This window comes from Pelophylax lessonae (genome assembly GCF_965119305.1).
Source record: "Pelophylax lessonae genome assembly, chromosome: 9".
NCBI lineage: Eukaryota > Metazoa > Chordata > Amphibia > Anura > Ranidae > Pelophylax > Pelophylax lessonae.
Genome location: NC_138776.1, coordinates 62,726,770 through 62,746,034, shown reverse-complemented (window position 1 = coordinate 62,746,034; position 19,265 = coordinate 62,726,770). Strand labels below are relative to the sequence as shown.

The 19,265-nt window shown below is 46.9% G+C and overlaps 1 protein-coding gene across 1 annotated transcript in view; it reads left to right on the top strand.

Moving 5' to 3' along the window:
* Positions 1 to 18,089, top strand: part of ADAM12 (ADAM metallopeptidase domain 12) — a 1,097,024-nt gene extending 1,078,935 nt beyond the window's left edge. The window contains exon 23 of the mRNA XM_082269366.1: positions 17,774 to 18,089. Within this exon, the coding sequence (XP_082125492.1) occupies positions 17,774 to 17,831 (58 nt within the window). The 3' untranslated portion in view covers positions 17,832 to 18,089. The remainder of the gene's footprint in view (positions 1 to 17,773) is intronic.
* The last annotated feature ends 1,176 nt before the right edge of the window (positions 18,090 to 19,265 follow it).

Genomic DNA, 19,265 nt, shown 5'->3' with positions numbered 1-19,265 from the left:
GACCTAGGTTTTAGCATCTGGGAGATCCCGATTCTGACAACATAGATGGGTAGTCACTGCTAACTGCAGAGAGAACACCTGTATAGATAATTAACTGGAAACCTGCACTGACTGACTAACTGTAGAGCTTTCCAGGATTTGTTATATAGGGCCTGAATCTGTCAGTAGCTGTAGCTGACTGGAGAAACTTAAAAAAAAAAAGCTACTTCAAGTCGTACATGGTGCCTCCTGAAGTAGCCATACACTATGCCACTGAGGTTAAGAAATTGGGTTTAATAATGAAGATCTGGTCTGTCAAAATGTATTCAAAGATTTCTGACGGTCATTAATATAAAGTTAGATCACATATAGTGCACTATAATGATATAATGGGAGATAGGTTTTCACTGCAATATTTATTTTGTTGTTATCTCCTGGGAGTTTTGTTTTTGGTTTTCTATGGATAATGAGTGGTTTTAATAATAGTGATGGTTGTTATTGTTATATAAGTAACTAGATGAACCAGGTCATATAGCTGGTAAAATATTTTTATATATTTTCATATAGAAATGTTATGCATCCTTGGTATTCTCCCCTTTATCGAGGGACTAAAAACCTTTTTGAATTGAATTGGGGGAGATTTACTAAAACTAGTGCACACTGGTGCAGCTGTGCATGCTAGCCAATCAGCTTCTACTTTCAGCTTGTTCAATTAAAATATAACTAAAGGCAAAACATTTTTTTCGTTTTGGATAGGTCTTTATTCCTGAAATAAATGAAATTGGATATACAGTGCCTTGCGAAAGTATTCGGCCCCCTTGAACTTTGCGACCTTTTGCCACATTTCAGGCTTAAACATAAAGATATAAAACTGTATTTTTTTGTGAAGAATCAACAACAAGTGGGACACAATCATGAAGTGGAACAAAATTTATTGGATATTTCAAACTTTGTTAGCAAATAAAAATCTGAAAAATTAGGCGTGCAAAATTATTCAGCCCCCTTAAGTTAATACTTTGTAGCGCCACCTTTTGCTGTGATTACAGCTGTAAGTCGCTTGGGGCATGTCTCTATCAGTTTTGCACATCGAGAGACTGAGATTTTTGCCCATTCCTCCTTGCAAAACAGCTTGAGCTCAGTGAGGTTGAATGGAGAGCGTTTGTGAACAGCAGTTTTCAGTTCTTTCCACAGATTCTCGATTGGATTCAGGTCTGGACTTTAACTTGGCCATTCTAACACCTGGATATGTTTATTTGTGAACCATTCCATTGTAGATTTTGCTTTATGTTTTGGATCATTGTCTTGTTGGAAGACAAATCTCTGTTCCAGTCTCAGGTCTTTTGCAGACTCCATCAGGTTTTCTTCCAGAATGGTCCTGTATTTGGCTCCATCCATCTTCCCATCAATTTTAACCATCTTCCCTGTCCCTGCTGAAGAAAAGCAGGCCCAAACCATGATGCTGCCACCACCATGTTTGACAGTGGGGATGGTGTGTTCAGGGTGATGAGCTGTTGCTTTTACGCCAAACATAACGTTTTGCATTGTTGCAAAAGTTTGATTTTGGTTTCATCTGACCAGAGCACCTTCTTCCACATGTTTGGTGTGTCTCCCAGGTGGCTTGTGGCAAACTTTAGACACTTTTTAAGGATATCTTTAAGAAATGGCTTTCTTCTTGCCACTCTTCCATAAAAGCCAGATTTGTGCAGTATACGACTGATTGTTGTCCTATGGACAGAGTCTCCCACCTCAGCTGTAGATCTCTGCAGTTCAGAGTGATAATGGGCCTCTTGGCTGCATCTCTGATCAGTCTTCTCCTTGTATGAGCTGAAAGTTTAGAGGGATGGCCAGGTCTTTGTAGATTTGCAGTGGTCTGATACTCCTTCCATTTCAATATTATCGCTTGCACAGTGCTCCTTGGGATGTTTAAAGCTTGGGAAATCATTTGTATCCAAATCCGGCTTTAAACTTCTCCACAACAGTATCTCGGACCTGCCAGGTGTGTTCCTTGTTCTTCATGATGCTCTCTGCGCTTTAAACTGACCTCTGAGACTATCACAGTGCAGGTGCATTTATACGGAGACTTGATTACACACAGGTGGATTCTATTTATCATCATTAGTCATTTAGGTCAACATTGGATCATTCAGAGATCCTCACTGAACTTCTGGAGAGAGTTTGCTGCACTGAAAGTAAAGGGGCTGAATAATTTTGCATGCCCAATTATTCAGTTTTTTATTTGTTAACAAAAATTGAAATATCCAATAAATTTCCTTCCACTTCATGATTGTGTCCCACTTGTTGTTGATTCTTCACAAAAATTACAGTTTTATATCTTTATGTTTGAACCCTGAAATGTGGCAAAAGGTTGCAAAGTTCAAGCGGGCCGAATACTTTCACAAGGCACTGTATATAATAAAAGAAAATATATATCATAAATAACAGTAGCGCAAGGATGGTGGGAACCCCTCAGCACCACACAGTTATTCACAAACCTGGTGCAAAGGCTAAGACCCACATATATAATAAAAACATATGAAGTGACCTTATAGCACAGTTCTCAGCACAAAATTAGTCCATAAAGTATGAACTTAGAATATATGCAAATAATCTTCAAGGAGCAGAAATAATCCGTGATATTAGGGGGAACACCCCACTCTCCACCACCATAGTGCCGGGATAATAGCTGGATGGAACACTCACCAACTGACCATGCCCCCCCCCCCCCACTCTCATGGATCAGGCTCAAAGCGCATGGATTCCAAGAAGCTTTAATCCACCGGACCGACACAAACACCCAATCGGATAATGTAACTCCTGTGTATGAAAAACAGAAAATGCTCCACTCGTGTAATAACGTTTCCACACACTTTATTAAAAACTAGACATTAAGCCCGTTAAATTAACGGCGCTAGAACATATGTGGTCAAGCATTTGTAAAAACAGACTTAGCAGTAAGTCCACGCGAGCGCGCACCTGCCGCGCGCCCGCGCACACCAGCCTCTTCAACAGTTTTGCCCGGCCGCCCGAAGTCTCTGCGCTCCAAGTCCCAACGGCTGTCCGTGGGGCACATGCGCAGTAGCACAATCCCACGGACACAGGGACTGGACGCAGAGACAATTGTACTTTATATGTATAGATTATTTAGTATACTTAGAACAGAAGGAGATTATATATATATATTTATTTATTTTTTTATTTAGTATACTTAGAACAGAAGGAGCTATATATATGGGGGGGAGGGAGGGGATTGTAGTGTGTTGGGGAAGGGAGGGGATTGTAGTGTATGGGGGAGGGAGGGGATTGTAGTGTGGGGGGGAGGGAGGGGATTGTAATGTGGGGGGGAGGGAGGGGATTGTAGTGTGGGGGGGAGGGACGGGATTGTAGTGTATGGGGGGAGGGAGGGGATTGTAGTGTATAAGGGAGGGAGGGGATTGTAGTGAATGGTTGGGGGAGATTATAGTGTATGGGGGAGGGGGTTCTACAGTGTATGGGGGAGGGGTTCTACAGTGTATGGGGGAGGGAGGGAATTGAAGCATGGGGGGAGGGAGGGGATTGTAGTGGGGAGGGAGGGAGAGGATTGTAGTGTGTCTGGGGAGGGGATTGTAATGTGTTGGGGAAGGGAGGGGATTGTAGTGTATTGGGAGGGGATTGTAGTGTATAGGGAAGGGAGGGGATTGTAGTGTATGGGGAAGGGAGGGAATTGTAGTGTGGGGGGAGGGAGGGGATTGTAGTGTGGGGGGGAGGGAGGGGATTGTAGTGTATGGATGAACAGTGGATCATCCAATAGGAAAAGACCCCCAAATCCACCACCTCCCCTCCCCGGAAAATTGCACCGCAGGTGGCCAAGACGCTCCCCTACAGCTGATATAATTTGGTGTTTCGGGGATGAAAGGGCGCGGAGCAGTGACCCCGAGAACCGGGCCACCCCCAGCCATAGACTCCAATGTTAAACCTGGTCTCCTCGCGGTTAGGTCACGGTCCCTTTGGGGAGGGGATTGTAGCGTGGGGGGGAGGGAGGGGATTGTAGTGTGTTGGGGGGAGGGGATTGTAGGGTGTTGGGGGAGGGGATTGTAGGGTGTTGGGGGAGGGTATTGTAGTGTATGGGGAGAGGATTGTAGTGTATGGGGAAGGGAGGGGATTGTAGTGTATGGGGGAGGGAGGGGATTGTAGTGTGGGGGGGGAGGGAAGGGATTGTATGGGGGGAGGGGATTGTAGTGTGGGGGGGAGGGAAGGGATTGTATGGGGGGAGGGGATTGTAGTGTATGGGGGGACGGAGGGGATTGTAGTGTATGGGGGAGGGGTTCTACAGTGTATGGGGGAGGGAGGGGATTGTAGCGTGGGGGGGAGGGAGGGGATTGTAGTGTGTTGGGGAAGGGAGGGGACTGTAGTGTATGGGGAAGGGAGGGGATTGTAGTGTATGGGGAAGGGATTGAAGTGTGGGGGGGAGGGAGGGGATTGTAGTGTATGGGGGGAGGGGATTGTAGTGTGTGGGGGGGATAGAGGGGATTGTAGTGTATGGGGGGGAGGGGATTGTAGTGTATGAGGGAGGGAGGGGATTGTAGTGTATGGGGGAGGGAGGGGATTGTAGTGTATGGGGGGATTGAACGATAAATGTCGGGTTGGAGATTGGTGTGGGGGAGGGGAGATGTGAGGGCAGGAAATCAGAGAGGAAGGGGGAGGGGAGCTCCTCACACACACAGAACAGTGGATCATCCAATAGGAAAAGACCCCTAAATCCACCTCCCCTCCCGGGAAAATTGCTGTCTCGGGCGAACCAAAGGTGCTGGTGTGTCTCCCAGGTGGCTTGTGGCAAACTTTAGACACTTTTTAAGGATATCTTTAAGAAATGGCTTTCTTCTTGCCACTCTTCCATAAAGGCCAGATTTGTGCAGTATACGACTGATTGTTGTCCTATGGACAGAGTCTCCCACCTCAGCTGTAGATCTCTGCAGTTCATCCAGAGTGATCATGGGCCTCTTGGCATTTATCGGCACTTCCCTGGGCACAGAACTTCCCCAGTACCCCGCGGCTGAGGACAGATCCTCTTCTCCATCAGAATGCGAAGACACTGACCCCTCAGGGTGGGCTATGTCTGCGGCAGCCACATCTGCCTCAGAGTCCGAGGACATCGCCGATGGAGGCAAAGGCAGAGTGCGTTTGCGGCAGGCAACACCTGAAATGACAAAATCCACCTTATACATATTTTGCAAAAAGGCTGCGATTTCAGGCTGGGACTGTGACCCAGAAGGTTCCACAGTTGCTCCCAGGGGGTCTGCAGGTGAAAATTTTTCCTGGTACTCCATGTTACACTGATTGTAAAATTAGAGCAGTGTCCCTTTTAACCACTTAAGCCCCGGAGGATTTGGCTGCTCAAAGACTAGGGCCTATTTTGCGATTCGGCACTGCGTGACTGTAATGGACAATTGCGCGGTCGTGCAACACTGTACCCAAATGAAATTGACGTCCTTTTTTCCCCACAAACAGAGCTTTCTTTTGGTGGTATTTGATCACCTGTGCGATTTTTACTTTTTGCGCTATAAACAAAAAAGTGCGACAATTTTGAAAAAATAACAATATTTTTCAAATTTTTTTATATGAAATTCCCCAAAAAAAATTAAAAATCAAACTTTAACATTTTAGGCCAATTTGTTTTCTGCTACATATTTTTGGTGAAAAAAATCGCAATAAATGGATTTTTGTAAAATCTTACCGTAAAATCCTTTTCTCTTAGCTCATTGACAGACGTAGTCCTCGGTGATACAGCACCTTCGGGTTATGTTGCCTCCACAGGAGTAGGACTAGACAGGAAATGAAAAATGCTCTGGCCACACCCCAGGGGCAGTCCCCGAGGGTATATCCTCTCTCTCTCCGCCACAGCAAATCAGTTATGTCACAAAAGCAGTGCTTAGAGAATTTAACCCAACCCAACTCAAAAACAGAGGGGCAGGTACTACGTCTGTCAATGAGCTAAGAGAAAAGGATTTTACGGTAAGATTTTACAAAAATCCATTTTTCTCTATCGCTCATTGACAGACGTAGTCCTCGGTGATACAGCACCTTCGGGAAGTCCCAGAGCAGTATCACAAATGAGGGGTGGGAAAATGGAAATCAAATCCAAATCTAGAAGGCCCAACCGGTGCCAACTAGAAGTTTACAATGCTCATCCTTAATGATGAGACTCAACAAAAAAATTTTCAAACAGAAAAAAACCCCCGAGGTAGACCACCGGTCTCCTCAAATTGCGGCCTGCAAAACCTTGCGGCCAAATGAGGCATCCGCCGATGCCATCACATCAATTTTAAAAAATTTTGTAAAGGTATGTACCGACGACCAGGTGGCCGCCTTACATACCTGGACCACTGACGCCTGATGGCGATAGGCCCAGGAAGTACTGAGCGCTCGAGTGAAGTGCGCCCTAACAGGGAACGGAGGATTCCGACCCTTAATAGAATAAGCCTGTACCACCGTCTGACTGATCCATGTAGATATGGTCGCGGCAGACACAGGCAACTCCCTTCAAGGGCTATCCGTGATCACAAAAAGTGAGTCCGTCTTACGAAAACCACTTTAGGAAGGAAGGATGGATTCGGAAGAAGAACCACCTTATCCCTATGAACCACCAGATCTGGGGAACGACAGGATAATGCGACCAGTTCTGACACCCTGCGTACAGAAGTAATGGCCACCAAGAAAGCCACCTTCTGGGAATGTAAGCAAGGGAATCTCCCTAATATCTTCAAAGAGAAGTTTCTGAAGAACCGACCACACTAAATTAAGATACCAGGCGGTAAGGGTGCGCACACTGGCGGAGCCAGATGTCGCACCCCCTGGATGAAATTCCGCACCAAGGAATGATTAGCCAAAGGTTTCTTGAAAGAAGATTGCTAACGCCAAAAACCTGACCCTTGATCGTGCTCAAGGATAGTTTCTGCTCAACCCCTTGTTGCAGACAGACCAAAATTCGGGTCACCGAATAGGTCTGTGGGGGAAATCCAATAGATTCACACCATGCAATATAAGACTTCCATGTGCTGGAAGTTGCTTTCCTTGCTTTAACTGGAGGTAGGAATAACTGAAGCTGACACTCCCTTGTCCTTCAGTACCTGGGTCTCAATGGCCAGGCCATTAAGCCAGCGACTGTAAAGCAAGATGGAAGATCGGTCCCTGAGACCGCAAATCCTCCCTGAGAGGAAGTCTCCAAGGAGCGTCCGCGACTAGCCTCGCCAAGTCGGCGTACCAGGCTCGACGAGGTCAATCCGGAATTTCCAGAATAATTGGAATTCCCTCCACCTCTATCCTGCGAAGAAGTTCCCGCAGCAACTTGAGAGGATGGAAGGCATGCCGTAGCTGATACTGCCCCCACGGGGCGATCAGCGTTTCTGCTGCGTCCGCTAGAGGATCGTGGCGCGAGCTACAAACCTCCGCACCTTCCTGTTAGGCCAAGGTGCCAACAGATCCACATCCGGGATGTCCCAATGAAGGGACAGCTAGGGAAAAACCTCTGGATGAAGAGGCCATATACGATTGGATCCGAATCGGGCTGCTCTAGAGCTGCTCGATCCAGTAAATCAGACAAAATCTGATCGCTCTCAGTTCCGATACCCTTATTGGTAATCTGGATACTATCGGAAGAAATGACTTCCCCTGGTTGAGCATCGGAGACTTCCTGGTCCGCTCGCTCAACCGGATCCGATTGTCCAGGGAATCGGAATTCTGATTCCATTAAAAAAGAATCTCCTTCAGGAGAATTCGGGTATGAGACTGGGTATACGGTACTGCCTCTAAGAAGGCCACCATCAGTCCCAGCCAATTGACGGACAGCAACATCCGAATCGTTGACTGAACCTTCTGGAGTTTCCCAGCAAGGAGAAACTCTCTTGCCCAGGATGTATCCAACCTTAGGCCCAGATAGTTCAGTCTCCTGGTGGGAACCAGGGATGATCTTTGGGAAAGCGAAAAAACGCTGATGTCCTGCGATGATGGGGATATAAAGATAGGCCTCCTAAATGTCTATGGACGCCAGGAAATCCCCCTGATGCAGGGAGGCCACCACTGTATGGATGGACTCTATTTCTTCCCAAGTCCAGATTTGGACGCACCTTGCCCTCTTTCCTGGGCATTGTGAATAGGTTCGAATAGAACCCCTGAAACCGTTCAATGTTAGAAGGGAAGAATCGCACCGGTGGAAGTGATCGAAACTCGATCCTGTGTCCTCCAGAAACCGGTGAAGACATCCCCCCCCCCCACCCCAGAGATGGGTAGGGGCGCATCAGGCTATATTCTTCAGGCTTGGCTGAGCCGGACTCTTTGTTTACCCGACCAGCGCCCTTTGAAACCCCTCTAAAGGGGCTTTGGAGGGTTTCGCCTTATCGCCCGCCCTCGCGGAACGAACAACTCTATATGAGCAGAAAAGGAAGGTCCTCGTTAGTTACGAGGTCTTTTTATCTTAACAGTCTGTGGCAAGACAGCAGGTGGTACCGTCTATCCTATAAAGAGGAATTCCTCAAACGGATAGCACCTAGCCATGCGTTTGGAAATAACAGGGGTTCGTTTCAAAACGACCCCATTTGGGTAAAGGAAAATCCTTCGCCCTTTTGGTAGGCTAACAAGTACCAAAAAGGAATCTCAGTCTCAGCTACCTCTGCCGGTGTAACCTCAAGACTAAAGGTTTCCCGGACGGACACAACTAGTGCATCCACCACTCTTGTGCTATGGCGGAGGCAGAAACGTGCTCCTCACTGCTGAGGAGATATTACCTGAGACAACAGCCCCCTAAGAGGGACCTGCAACTGCATTGACCAGTTCCGAATCCGTATCTGAAGTATCTGATAAACAATAGGGGTAGGCGGGGGTCGCTACTTGACCCCCGTCCCTGACAGGCCACCTCCACCTGGGATACCAAAAACTCCAAAACTGCCGATAATGCATTAAAAACAAGTGGGGTACTGGAGGGTCCTGCGGCCACCTTGAGGGGATCAGGTGGGGATACCTATGCGGCAGGGTCAATGATTATACAAGACACTTGCCAGCGACAAAAAATGACAAAGTAAAAAAAAAAAAACTTTTTTTTTTTTTTTGTGTCCCCCAGTCGCAACAGCGCCCCTCAGTGTTACCTGCCTTTTTGGACCCCACAGAGAGAGAGACAGACCCCAAGGCTCATCCCTGATGCACAGAAGTTTTCATCAGCTTGCTCAGTGCTTGTCTTGTTACAGACAGGAAGTCTTTGGCCCTATTTCCTGGATAAAAGAGGCGGCTCCGCCCCTTAACACGCCTGCCGGCTCCTCCCCCTGGCTCCATGAGGTGTTTGAGTCACCTCAAACATGGCCGCGCCCATGCTGGAGACACGAGGCTACACCAAAATGGCGGCCTCGTGTGATCTACCAGACAATGGCGGCGGCCTGCACAGAATAGCGGCATGTCTGCAGAAGGATCTCGGCCTCACAACCCTTCACCCTCATGGTGGTCAGCGTGGTCGGAGGTACCGGACCCTAGCGGGCCGTATGCGGTCCGTGGCCGTCGGAAGGCATCTGCTTAGCTGGAGGAATGATCTGGAATGCAGTATACATGTATAGACATCGCCCTGTGGCTACTGACAGGTAGGATACCTTATACTATCACAGTAAAGTTCTAGTACTGCCACTGACTACAATCATTTACACATTTTTACAATTAGATTGTCAGCTCCCAAACCAAGCCTCCTGGCTTCTTGTACACAAAAATCACACTCAATTAGGGGGATCTGTGACATGTTGTAGGATAGAGGGGAACCCATCCTTACCATTACAGAGAGGGGCCCGCGTTCACCACAAGACCCGTCAGGGGGAAAGGGGGAACATACTACTCACCATACCGGAACCAGGCGGGTGCCAACTCCTGACAGTACCCCTCTCCACCGAGGTAGGAGGGCTGTCGACCAATACAGGCGCCGTGACTCATGGTCTTTGGCGTTTCAGCGAGACGTTTAACTTGCAGGGTCAGTCCCTGTCCAGTGGGACTATGTCGCGGCCGACCCAGCGCGGAGCTATGGCCTGCACGCGCTCGTAGGCTGAACTGGGGTGACCACTGGATCTCAACATCCCGCCCGTCGCCCAGTTCAGCTTTCTTGCTTGAAGATCTCACAGGAACACTGGAGAAAAAAAGCTGTCTTAAAAAATTCTTTTCTAAGAAAAAAATCCTGCCAGGACCGAAGATCCCAGCAAGGTATCTAGGTCCTTACTCCTGACTAGACAGAAAAAAACTGATTTGCTGTGGCGGAGAGAGAGAGGATATACCCTCGGGGACTGCCCCTGGGGTGTGGCCAGAGCATTTTTCATTTCCTGTCTAGTCCTACTCCTGTGGAGGCAACATAACCCGAAGGTGCTGTATCACCGAGGACTACGTCTGTCAATGAGTGATAGAGAAAAGCATATTTTGATTGGTTTGCGCAAAAGTTATTGCGTTTACCAAACTACGAGAAAGATTTACGTAATTTATATTGTTTTTTTTTTTTTAACTAGTAATGGCGGCGATCTGCGATTTTTTTTTTTGCGGGAATGCGACATTGCGGTGGACAGATCGGACCCTTGACTGACATTTTTGACACTTTTGGGGGTACCAGTGACATTACTACAGTAATCAGTGCTATAAATATGCACTGTTACTGTAAAAATGACACTGGCAGGGAAGGGGTTAACTTTATTGGTGATCAGTGGGTTCAATGTATCCCTAGGGGCGTGATTCTAACTGTGGGGGGGTGTGGCTTGTGATGTAACCACAGAGACATACGATCCTACATAGCAGGATCGTACAGTTTCTGCAGTTACATCAGGGAGAATGACAGACGGCTGTGTTTACATCAGCCGTCTGCCTTTCTCCCTCTCCAGCGGGAGATCGCGAGTGGCCGGCGGACATCGGAGCCGCCGGTCACTCGCGCGGGGATGTCAGGGTACGAGCGGAGGCGGGAGCGCGCCTCTGGCGGCACGCGCTCGCCCCCTAGAGGTTCGTGGGCGAGTGACGTACTGATACGTCACTTTGCCCAGCAGCGGCTGCCTGCCACAGTATATCTGCGGTGGGTGGTCGTTAAGGGGTTAATAACCGCCAAAACGCGATCCCACTGCAATTACAGAGGATCCCCAATCCCTGACTAATAGAACTAATAGCACAGTGGATGAGGAAAAAACTACAGGGAACCCCAGAAAATACCAGACCGTTCAGGAGACTGCCAGCATGTGCAAAACGAAAGTGACACTGACTGTACAGGAAGAGGAAAAATAAACTCTGCCTCTATATTTAAAAAAGCCATGTTGCATGTCGGTCCAGTTTGTGGACCTCAGGAAAATGGCCACTTAATGCATTCATAATTGGGAACTATAGAAAATGGCTGCCCATGCAATACAATGGGAACAGAAACATACATGATCCACAGCAAAATGGCGGCCCCCCATGGCGCCATGGGGTCTCCAGGACCCCCAAATGGGGTCCCAGAACAGTAGGCATCGGAAGGTCCCCAAACAGGGACCCCATCAGGACAAGCTGCCCTCACCACCGCAGCGCCACAACGGCTGCAGTATTACAGCCCCCCAAGGTAAACCGCAAGGGGTAAAGGAGTGCTGAGGGGTATACAGGCCCAGTCCTCCGAGAGGCCAGGCGAATGGAGGGAGCCCCTTGGGTCTGACTATTCCAGGGGGGGGGGGCGCCCACGTCCACCCCGAGACCGTCAGAGGTTTTAGGGGACAATCTACTCACCACTAGATGGGCACCATACCAAAACAGAACACCTCCCACCCGGGATGGGGGTGCTGTCAGTCAGGGTGAAGCTGCAACTCAGGGCATTTCAGGTCGTGGCGTCCCAGCGAGATGGTCCACTCGCAGGCTCGTCCCCATCCGTCAGGGCACAGTCGTGGCGAGGCCTAGTTCTGGACTATAACCTGCTCATGCTCGCTGGCCAGGCTGGGAGACCTTAAGGATCTAGATTATCCAGTGCAAAACCACAGCCGGCTGTTACTTGTAGTTCCTCTGGATCTTAGTCCGTCAGGAGCTAACTTGTGCAAAAACTAAAAAATACTAACACAAATTTTCCTGTTAAAAGCTAAGACCGAAGTCCCAGCAGGGAGCTAGGTCCTATTCCTAAAACTAGGCAGAAACAAACTGATTGCTTATAGCAGAGTGTGTGGGGTTATGCTTGCAGGGACAGCCCCATAGGCGTGGTTAAGCTTTTTTCCTGCCTAGTGCCTATTCCTGATTGGGAGAGCATAAACCTATAGTCCTGAAGAGATAGAGCTGCATCTGTCGATGAATGATAGAGAAATAAGAGCCCTGTCTATTACGCAGTGATTTGCCCTTAGCAGATAGAGGAAGAAGAGTACTCTTCCCACCTGTGAGTCCTTTGATCCGTTTATCCAACAAAAAGACCCAAATAGGCGGTGCCACATAAAGGGGAGATCTGATTGAGCCTTTTTAGAAGCCTGGTCCGCAGACCAGCTTTGTAGCCACACCATGCGCGATTACAATTACTGCGTTTAGAACAACTCCACTGACTCGTGACAATTTTGTCACAGTAGGTGGGAAAAAGGAGTAGCTTTGCCACTTTTAGGGGCTCTGCGGGCCCCGAGGGAACCAGCGCCCCCATGTTAAAAATTTTCTGCACTGATACAATCAATGCATCCACCAGCGCCCTTGCATGCCCATGTGCAGTAAAAAAGGAATCATCCTCACCGCAGAGCACCCGAAGTGCATGGACGCAGACCCAGTAGAGTCGCTATATGTTAAGCTCACCCTAAGAACATAACAAGCAGGGGAGGTTGCCGAGCACGGTCCCACAAGGAGACGCCGGCTAAAGTTCCACAAAAAGACCCCTATTAGATCTAAGGGTCACCCACCATAAATTACATAAAAGGACATAGCCCCCTATAAGGGGAAAGAGGCGCAGACGCGCAGGCAGAGTACCCCCACACAATGCCTCCATGGCGCCCCCTGGTTCAAGAGGGGCGCCAGGCAGTCCATATGTCCACCCCCCTGAAGGACATCCATCCGCTGCTCTACCACCCCGGTCAGCAGCTCAAAGAGCCTGTCAACAGCTTGGTCAGCAGCTCGGACAGGCAACCGCGAGTAGGCCGCAAAGCCGCGGCCTATATTTGGGGCTTGATCCAGTCGCGAGTCCGCCGTCCGCTTGATCAGCAGCTTGGACAGCTCTGTTAGGAATGGTCAGCTGCCCGGACAGCTTGGTCAGTCACTGACAGCCAGCTCCATCAGCCGGGAGTAGCCCGCAAGCCGCGGTCTCAATTTTTGGCCCCATCCGGCCGTGTGAGGCACCTCATCTCAGTCAGCTTGGTCAGGTTCCCTAGACAGCTGCGAGTAGGCTGCAAAGCCGCGGACTAAATTTTCGGCCAAACCCAGACATGTGAGGTACAGACCCCTGGATGATAAACATCTGCTCCCCCAAGCCTATAACTACCGCAGGGAGCCCAAAGGACATCCCTGCCCCAGTCAATAACCCCCAGAGGACCAGGAACTTGCTCAAAGACCCCTGCGTGCGATCCAGACAGCCTAGTCAGCAACAAGCGCATCCACCCCCCCTTACTGGAGCAAGTGGCAAAGCCAGCTACTACCCAACCCTGGGAGGGGGGGCATTGGGGCAGGTTGGGCCAAAAAGAACACCGTGACTGTTCGAGGGGCTGGGGGAAATAGAAGGGGACCGGGGGTCCTACCATCCCAAGGAGGGGCCCACGTCCACCCCAAGAGCGCAAGCACTATGAGGGGACACTACTCACCATACCAGCGACAATCAGGTGGGCGCCACTCCGGACAGACTACCTCTCCATTCGGGGTGGGGGTGCTGGCGGCCAAGGGGCACACTGCGACTCAGGCCAAACCAGGTCATGTGCGTCCCGGCGAGGTGTTTCACTCGCGTGCCAGCCCCCATCCAATGGGGCTTGGTTGTGGCGAGGCCTAGCATGAGGCTATAACCTGCACACGCTCGCGGGCTGAGAGACCTTAAAGATCTAGGATATCCAGTCCGAAACCCAGTCCAGCTATTGATTGCAGTTATCTCAGGAACATAACTAGCTAAAAAAAATGTAATTTTAACAAAGGTTCCCTTTAAAATAAAAAAACAAGCTAAGACCGATGTCCCAGCCGGGAACTAGGTCCTACTCCTAAACTAGGCAGAAACATTGCTTTGGGACGCCCCAATGGTTAAAAAGAATATGGAGCTGCGTCTGTGAATGAGCGATAGAGAAAACTGGATTTTTGACTTACCGTAATATCCTTTTCTCTGAAGTTCATTGACAGCCGAAGCACCCGCCCCTCTATTTCTCAGTGGGTTGTGGTTTTTACCTTTAACATTGCTTGCAACAAAACTGAAATCCTATAGCCAAGTTAGCGGGTGTATGCCTACAGGGACTGCCCCATAGGCATGGTAAAGTGTTTTCCTGCCTAGTGTCTTACTCCTGTAGGGGGCAGCATAACCCAATGGTTAAGAAGAATATGGAGCTGCGTCTGTCAGAGGACTCAGAGAAAATAATTTTACAGTAAGTTCTTACAAAAATTCAATTTTCTCTTTCTCTGATTTTATTGACGGACACAGCTCCGTCTTATTCTTGACCGTAGGGGCCTCGAGTACATGCGTGATGCACTCTCAAGGCTCTCCACCTCGATCTTGGTTGTCCGGCGAGTTCTATGGCCTAAATGTTGGTATACATTCATATAGAACCAAAGCAATGAACCCAGGTCAGGGACACTACTAAATCTTGTTTCCGGAACTCTGTCTGTTAGCACAACAGTTGTGCACTAAGATATACAATATGTTAACACCTATTATTTATACCCCAGTCCCTATGCTGCCTGCTGAGGCCCTATTAAATTTAAAACCGGACAGACTTACTAAGCTCCAATTCAAATGAATGACCCACGTCCTTATGGCTCCATTTGAATTTCATTAATGGAAGACTAACCGTGAGCTAGATGAATGCAATGTTCAAATTCCATCAGGTTTTGAAACAATGGGCTGCTCATTTAATGCCTTCATATTTTCACCAAAGGTTTGTGGACTTTTGAAGCTTGCTCCTAATTTATTTAGAGACCCACACAGGACCTGCGGTGTTCATTCCCCCCATCTAACTCCTTTTCTCCTTTTCTGTTAGTTCCTCCTATGTGCCATAATGTGAATGCTACGTGACATATCAAACATAGACTATATACATGCTATTTTACATGTGACATTGGCCATCACCGCTTTTTTTGTAGCGTGCCAATTTATTTTGGAATTTGATTTATGAATGGTAGATGATCAATGGCACTTTACCCCTTGTTTGCTTGATATACTTAACATTATGATTCAATAAAAATATGTAGTCAATATATTACACAACTATGCATACACACATATACAGTACATACAGTGTTTTTTGATGATAGTGGTCCCTAAATGAGTCTGATAACTAACTACAATAAAAATCCATAAGAAGTCATCAACTTTCACTGTGCAGGTTGTTGGCAACCAGTGCCAACACCACACCAATGAAAGATGGCTTCTAATTGGTTGTTGTAAACTACTGCACATTGGATTTTTAAGCAATAAAAGTCAACTGTGTTAGATTTTAGAGTGTATTTGTTATATTCAGTTATAGGTCAGATTTCGTAAGAATACATTAGGTTCTATTCTTAACGATAAGACACAAGGATCTTTATGTTCATAAAATAGTTATTTTCTTACCTGAGTTCAATGAGATTTAAAAATTACAATCTCATGTTTGAAAGATCCTTATCTTTGTGTAAAGCTTTGTGAATTGAGCCTGTTATTGTACCATGTAAGAGAATCTCCTTGTACAGTTTACAGGGGACATTTGTTATCTCCCCCCCAGGGCACAAGGAGCAGCTCAATTGTTGTATGTGATGCTTGGATTAGAAAGCATTGCTTGCTGTAATCTGGCTGGTTCTGGTCACCCTTATTCAACAAAAACAGTTTGAAAAGGAGGATCTGATTTGTAACTTTAGGCAGTCTATGGGAAATAAGAATCTTTTATCACATAATTAAAATAAAATAAGGCCCAGGTTTGTGATGCTGGTGACTTCACTGCTCTGCCTTACAATATCATGACTGTCAGCAAGTCTGAAGGGTGCGCGAACCTTTATTGAATCTGTGCCAGAAAGTGTGCACAAAAGCAGCAGCACCATAAATATTATTTGTATCCCAATGTCAGAGGAGATGAATTGCTGTTTTCGTTCAGGTCCATGAGGAACTATCACCAACTGAATGATGGAAGTCCCAGTAATAAGAACACAATGATAATTACTCACTATTAGATAAGAGGACAGGCGGTGCTTTGCTCCTGGTCACACATTACCCCAAGTTGTTTCATTAATGTCCTTCTCAATGCTTTGGTGTATTATCTTCATCTACACAACAGGGGACACAATAACACATTGTACTACTGCACATCCATTGTATTACATGCTTCCCCAGGCTGTTGGGTTTACTGCATTGTGTGGGCCTTCACATTGCGGAGGTTGTTTATCCAATAATACAAATTACATTTCCACAGCTCTATTAAAATGCCTAGGATTAGATATGCTTTCCAGTACAAGTTAAAGATTTATCTTTTCCAAAAATGTAACAAAATAAAAGCTGCTTGTACATGGCCAGAAATAGATGAGGGTGGCAAGACATTGCCCAATAAAGTAAAATGGTGCCTAAAGGAAACCAGTGCATAGTCTGTATCTACAGTAAACATTGATGACCTTCAGTTACCTTCTTGTGACCTTTTTCTTGGTGTAAAGCTTCCCAGGAGCCCCCTGAATGCTGGGGTTCTCTGCCTTGAAAACACCTATCAGCTTGTATAGATTCTAGCTTTAGCGTACCCAATCTCCTGTGCTTTGTTATTCAGGTTGCCTCAGCACTGCTATGGGCCAGTGGTAAAGCACAATAGGTAGAAGAGGACAAGCTAAAGCTGGTGAACACAGGACCTAGTCACTATGTGCATAGGTGTGCCCCAGAATACCTGCAAGTACCTACAGTTCATTAATGGCACTCTTCCACTGCAAGTACCGGCTAGTACCGGCTTGGCTCTACTCGGCTCTGCTTGGCCCGGTTTGCTTTTCCACTGCGGTACCGCATGGTATAGTGTCGGAACGGTTCGGTACGGTACGGTATAGGTTTGCTTTTCCACTAAAGTAGTACTAAAGTTAAGTGGTGGGATAACAACGGGGTGGGTGTGATTCTCTGACCAATCAGTGGCTAGTAGTGACTGCATGCAAAGGATTGTGGGATATGGTACCAGTTTGGTACCTGTTGGAACCACAATCGAGTAGGTACTGTTTTTTCAGAGCCGTACCGTACCGTTCGGTTCCATGCAGTGGAAAAGCAAACCTATACCGTACCGTACCGAACCGTTCCGACGCTATACCGCAGTGGAAAAGCACAAAAGCGTGCCGAGCCGGTACGGTTCTATGCAGTGGAAAAGCGCCATAAGTGTCTCTCCACATGTTTAGAGTGCATATCAGGGCAAACTACAGAGCATAAGTAAATAGGAACTCTGCTTGTAATGATGTCACGGGGGTGACAAAACGTTTTCTTTCTACAGAAATATGTTAAAAGAAAAATAACACTGGTACATGTTCTAGAAAAGGTTTTTAGGTTTAGAAGTACATTTAAAACTCTCATTAAAAGCACTGCTTGCACCAAGGAGTGTTTTCACACCTGGAGGCTCACTATGGGCACCATAAGGCAATAGGATTTGGTGCAATTCCTTGCACAAACAAAATGGAGTCTGGAAAGCAGAGAATAAATGAATGAACTGACCTGTTTTATCTGTTTCAGGGCTGCACCGAAACTCCCACCCCAGAGGCCAGCGTTCAGAGCAAGCCACTTCCAGTGAGGTGACCGATGAGGCGGAAGTTTGCACTACGTTCTAATACAAGATGGATTCTGTTTACTAAGTCATCAGAACTTTATTATATTCTTAAACTGTATTCTGAAAGGACTGAGCTGTTGCCCTTGGTGCTATGCTTTATGTGTGTGCTCAGGTACTTGTAAATTATTAATTTATGTGGAGTATTTAGTACAATGCAGTGCATTGGCCTAGGTATATTTAACCAAAGATGACTTTCCACAGAAGGGAAATATTTTTTATAGCGTGTACTACACTTGAAACACTTTACCGTTTCTGTCATCATCTTTTAAAATGTGTAAGTCAATAAGCACATTCATAACTGGAGGATTAATCTGTAAAATCTGCACTTGTCTTCAATGCATTAGTTTTATTTACTTTTTTTTTTTAGTTTTATTTACAGTACAACTCATGTAATCAATACGCCACTCGCTAAACATTTTATATTGCTGTTACTATGCATCAGCAGCGCTTCAAGAAGCCTGTAGATTTCTAACTGTTAGGAAACAACAAGTCTCAGCCCACCCTGTCAGCCCTGTTGTCTGGTAATTCAATATTAAGTTAAGAGCTATAGGCTGCCCAATATGTGGAGACAGAAATATGGAAGCTGTCATTACTAATGTGTAAATAAAGGTGCAGGTTTTGTGGCTGTCATTCCAATTATGGCTCCATTAAGGTCCTGAACAAGACAGGGATAGAGACATTTCAGAATTCACTGGCTGCATGCTTGTTTTGCGGCATTGAAGTGAGGGTCAGGATGGCAGTCCTCGGAGCCTTTACCATTTACAAACATGCTAACAATAATGATGCTTTATATTTGTACACTTGTAGCTTCATTTTAGGTAGAACTCCAGGCTAGCCATTCAATACCAAGCTAAAATACATCTCTATGAGCTTTTATACCTGCCAAAAAAACTTGTAGTTCACTAAGCAAATGTGTGTCCATGTAGGACAAAACACAGCTTCACTTTAAAGTGGAACTAAGCCCTAAAGAAAAAAATGTATGATAAATGGCGCTTTTCGGCATAGGAGAGGTTGTTGCACGTCTCTTGCCAAAAAAATCATTCCTGTCTCCTAGTATTTGTCTTTGTGTACCCTGCCTGTAAAACATACACATTGTACACTCCTGGTTCATTTCTAGTTCATGCTGCTTTAATGACCTTCTCTAATAGTATATATACTCAGCTTTGCTTTGCTACCTCCACCAATCTATTCAGGCCAGGAGCATGTGATGGTGCTAGTGGCTGGTGATTGGCTTGGGAGAGTGTAAGCTCTCAGTAGTGAGGGGTATGTGCTGCTGTGCAGAGGGGGGGGGGGGGGGGGGTTACCACTTGTCTACCAAGGTACCTTTATAAATGGCATGGTAGACTAGGGGTTAAAGCAAGCTCACAGCTGCTGCTGCACCCACAAGCTTGGTACTGA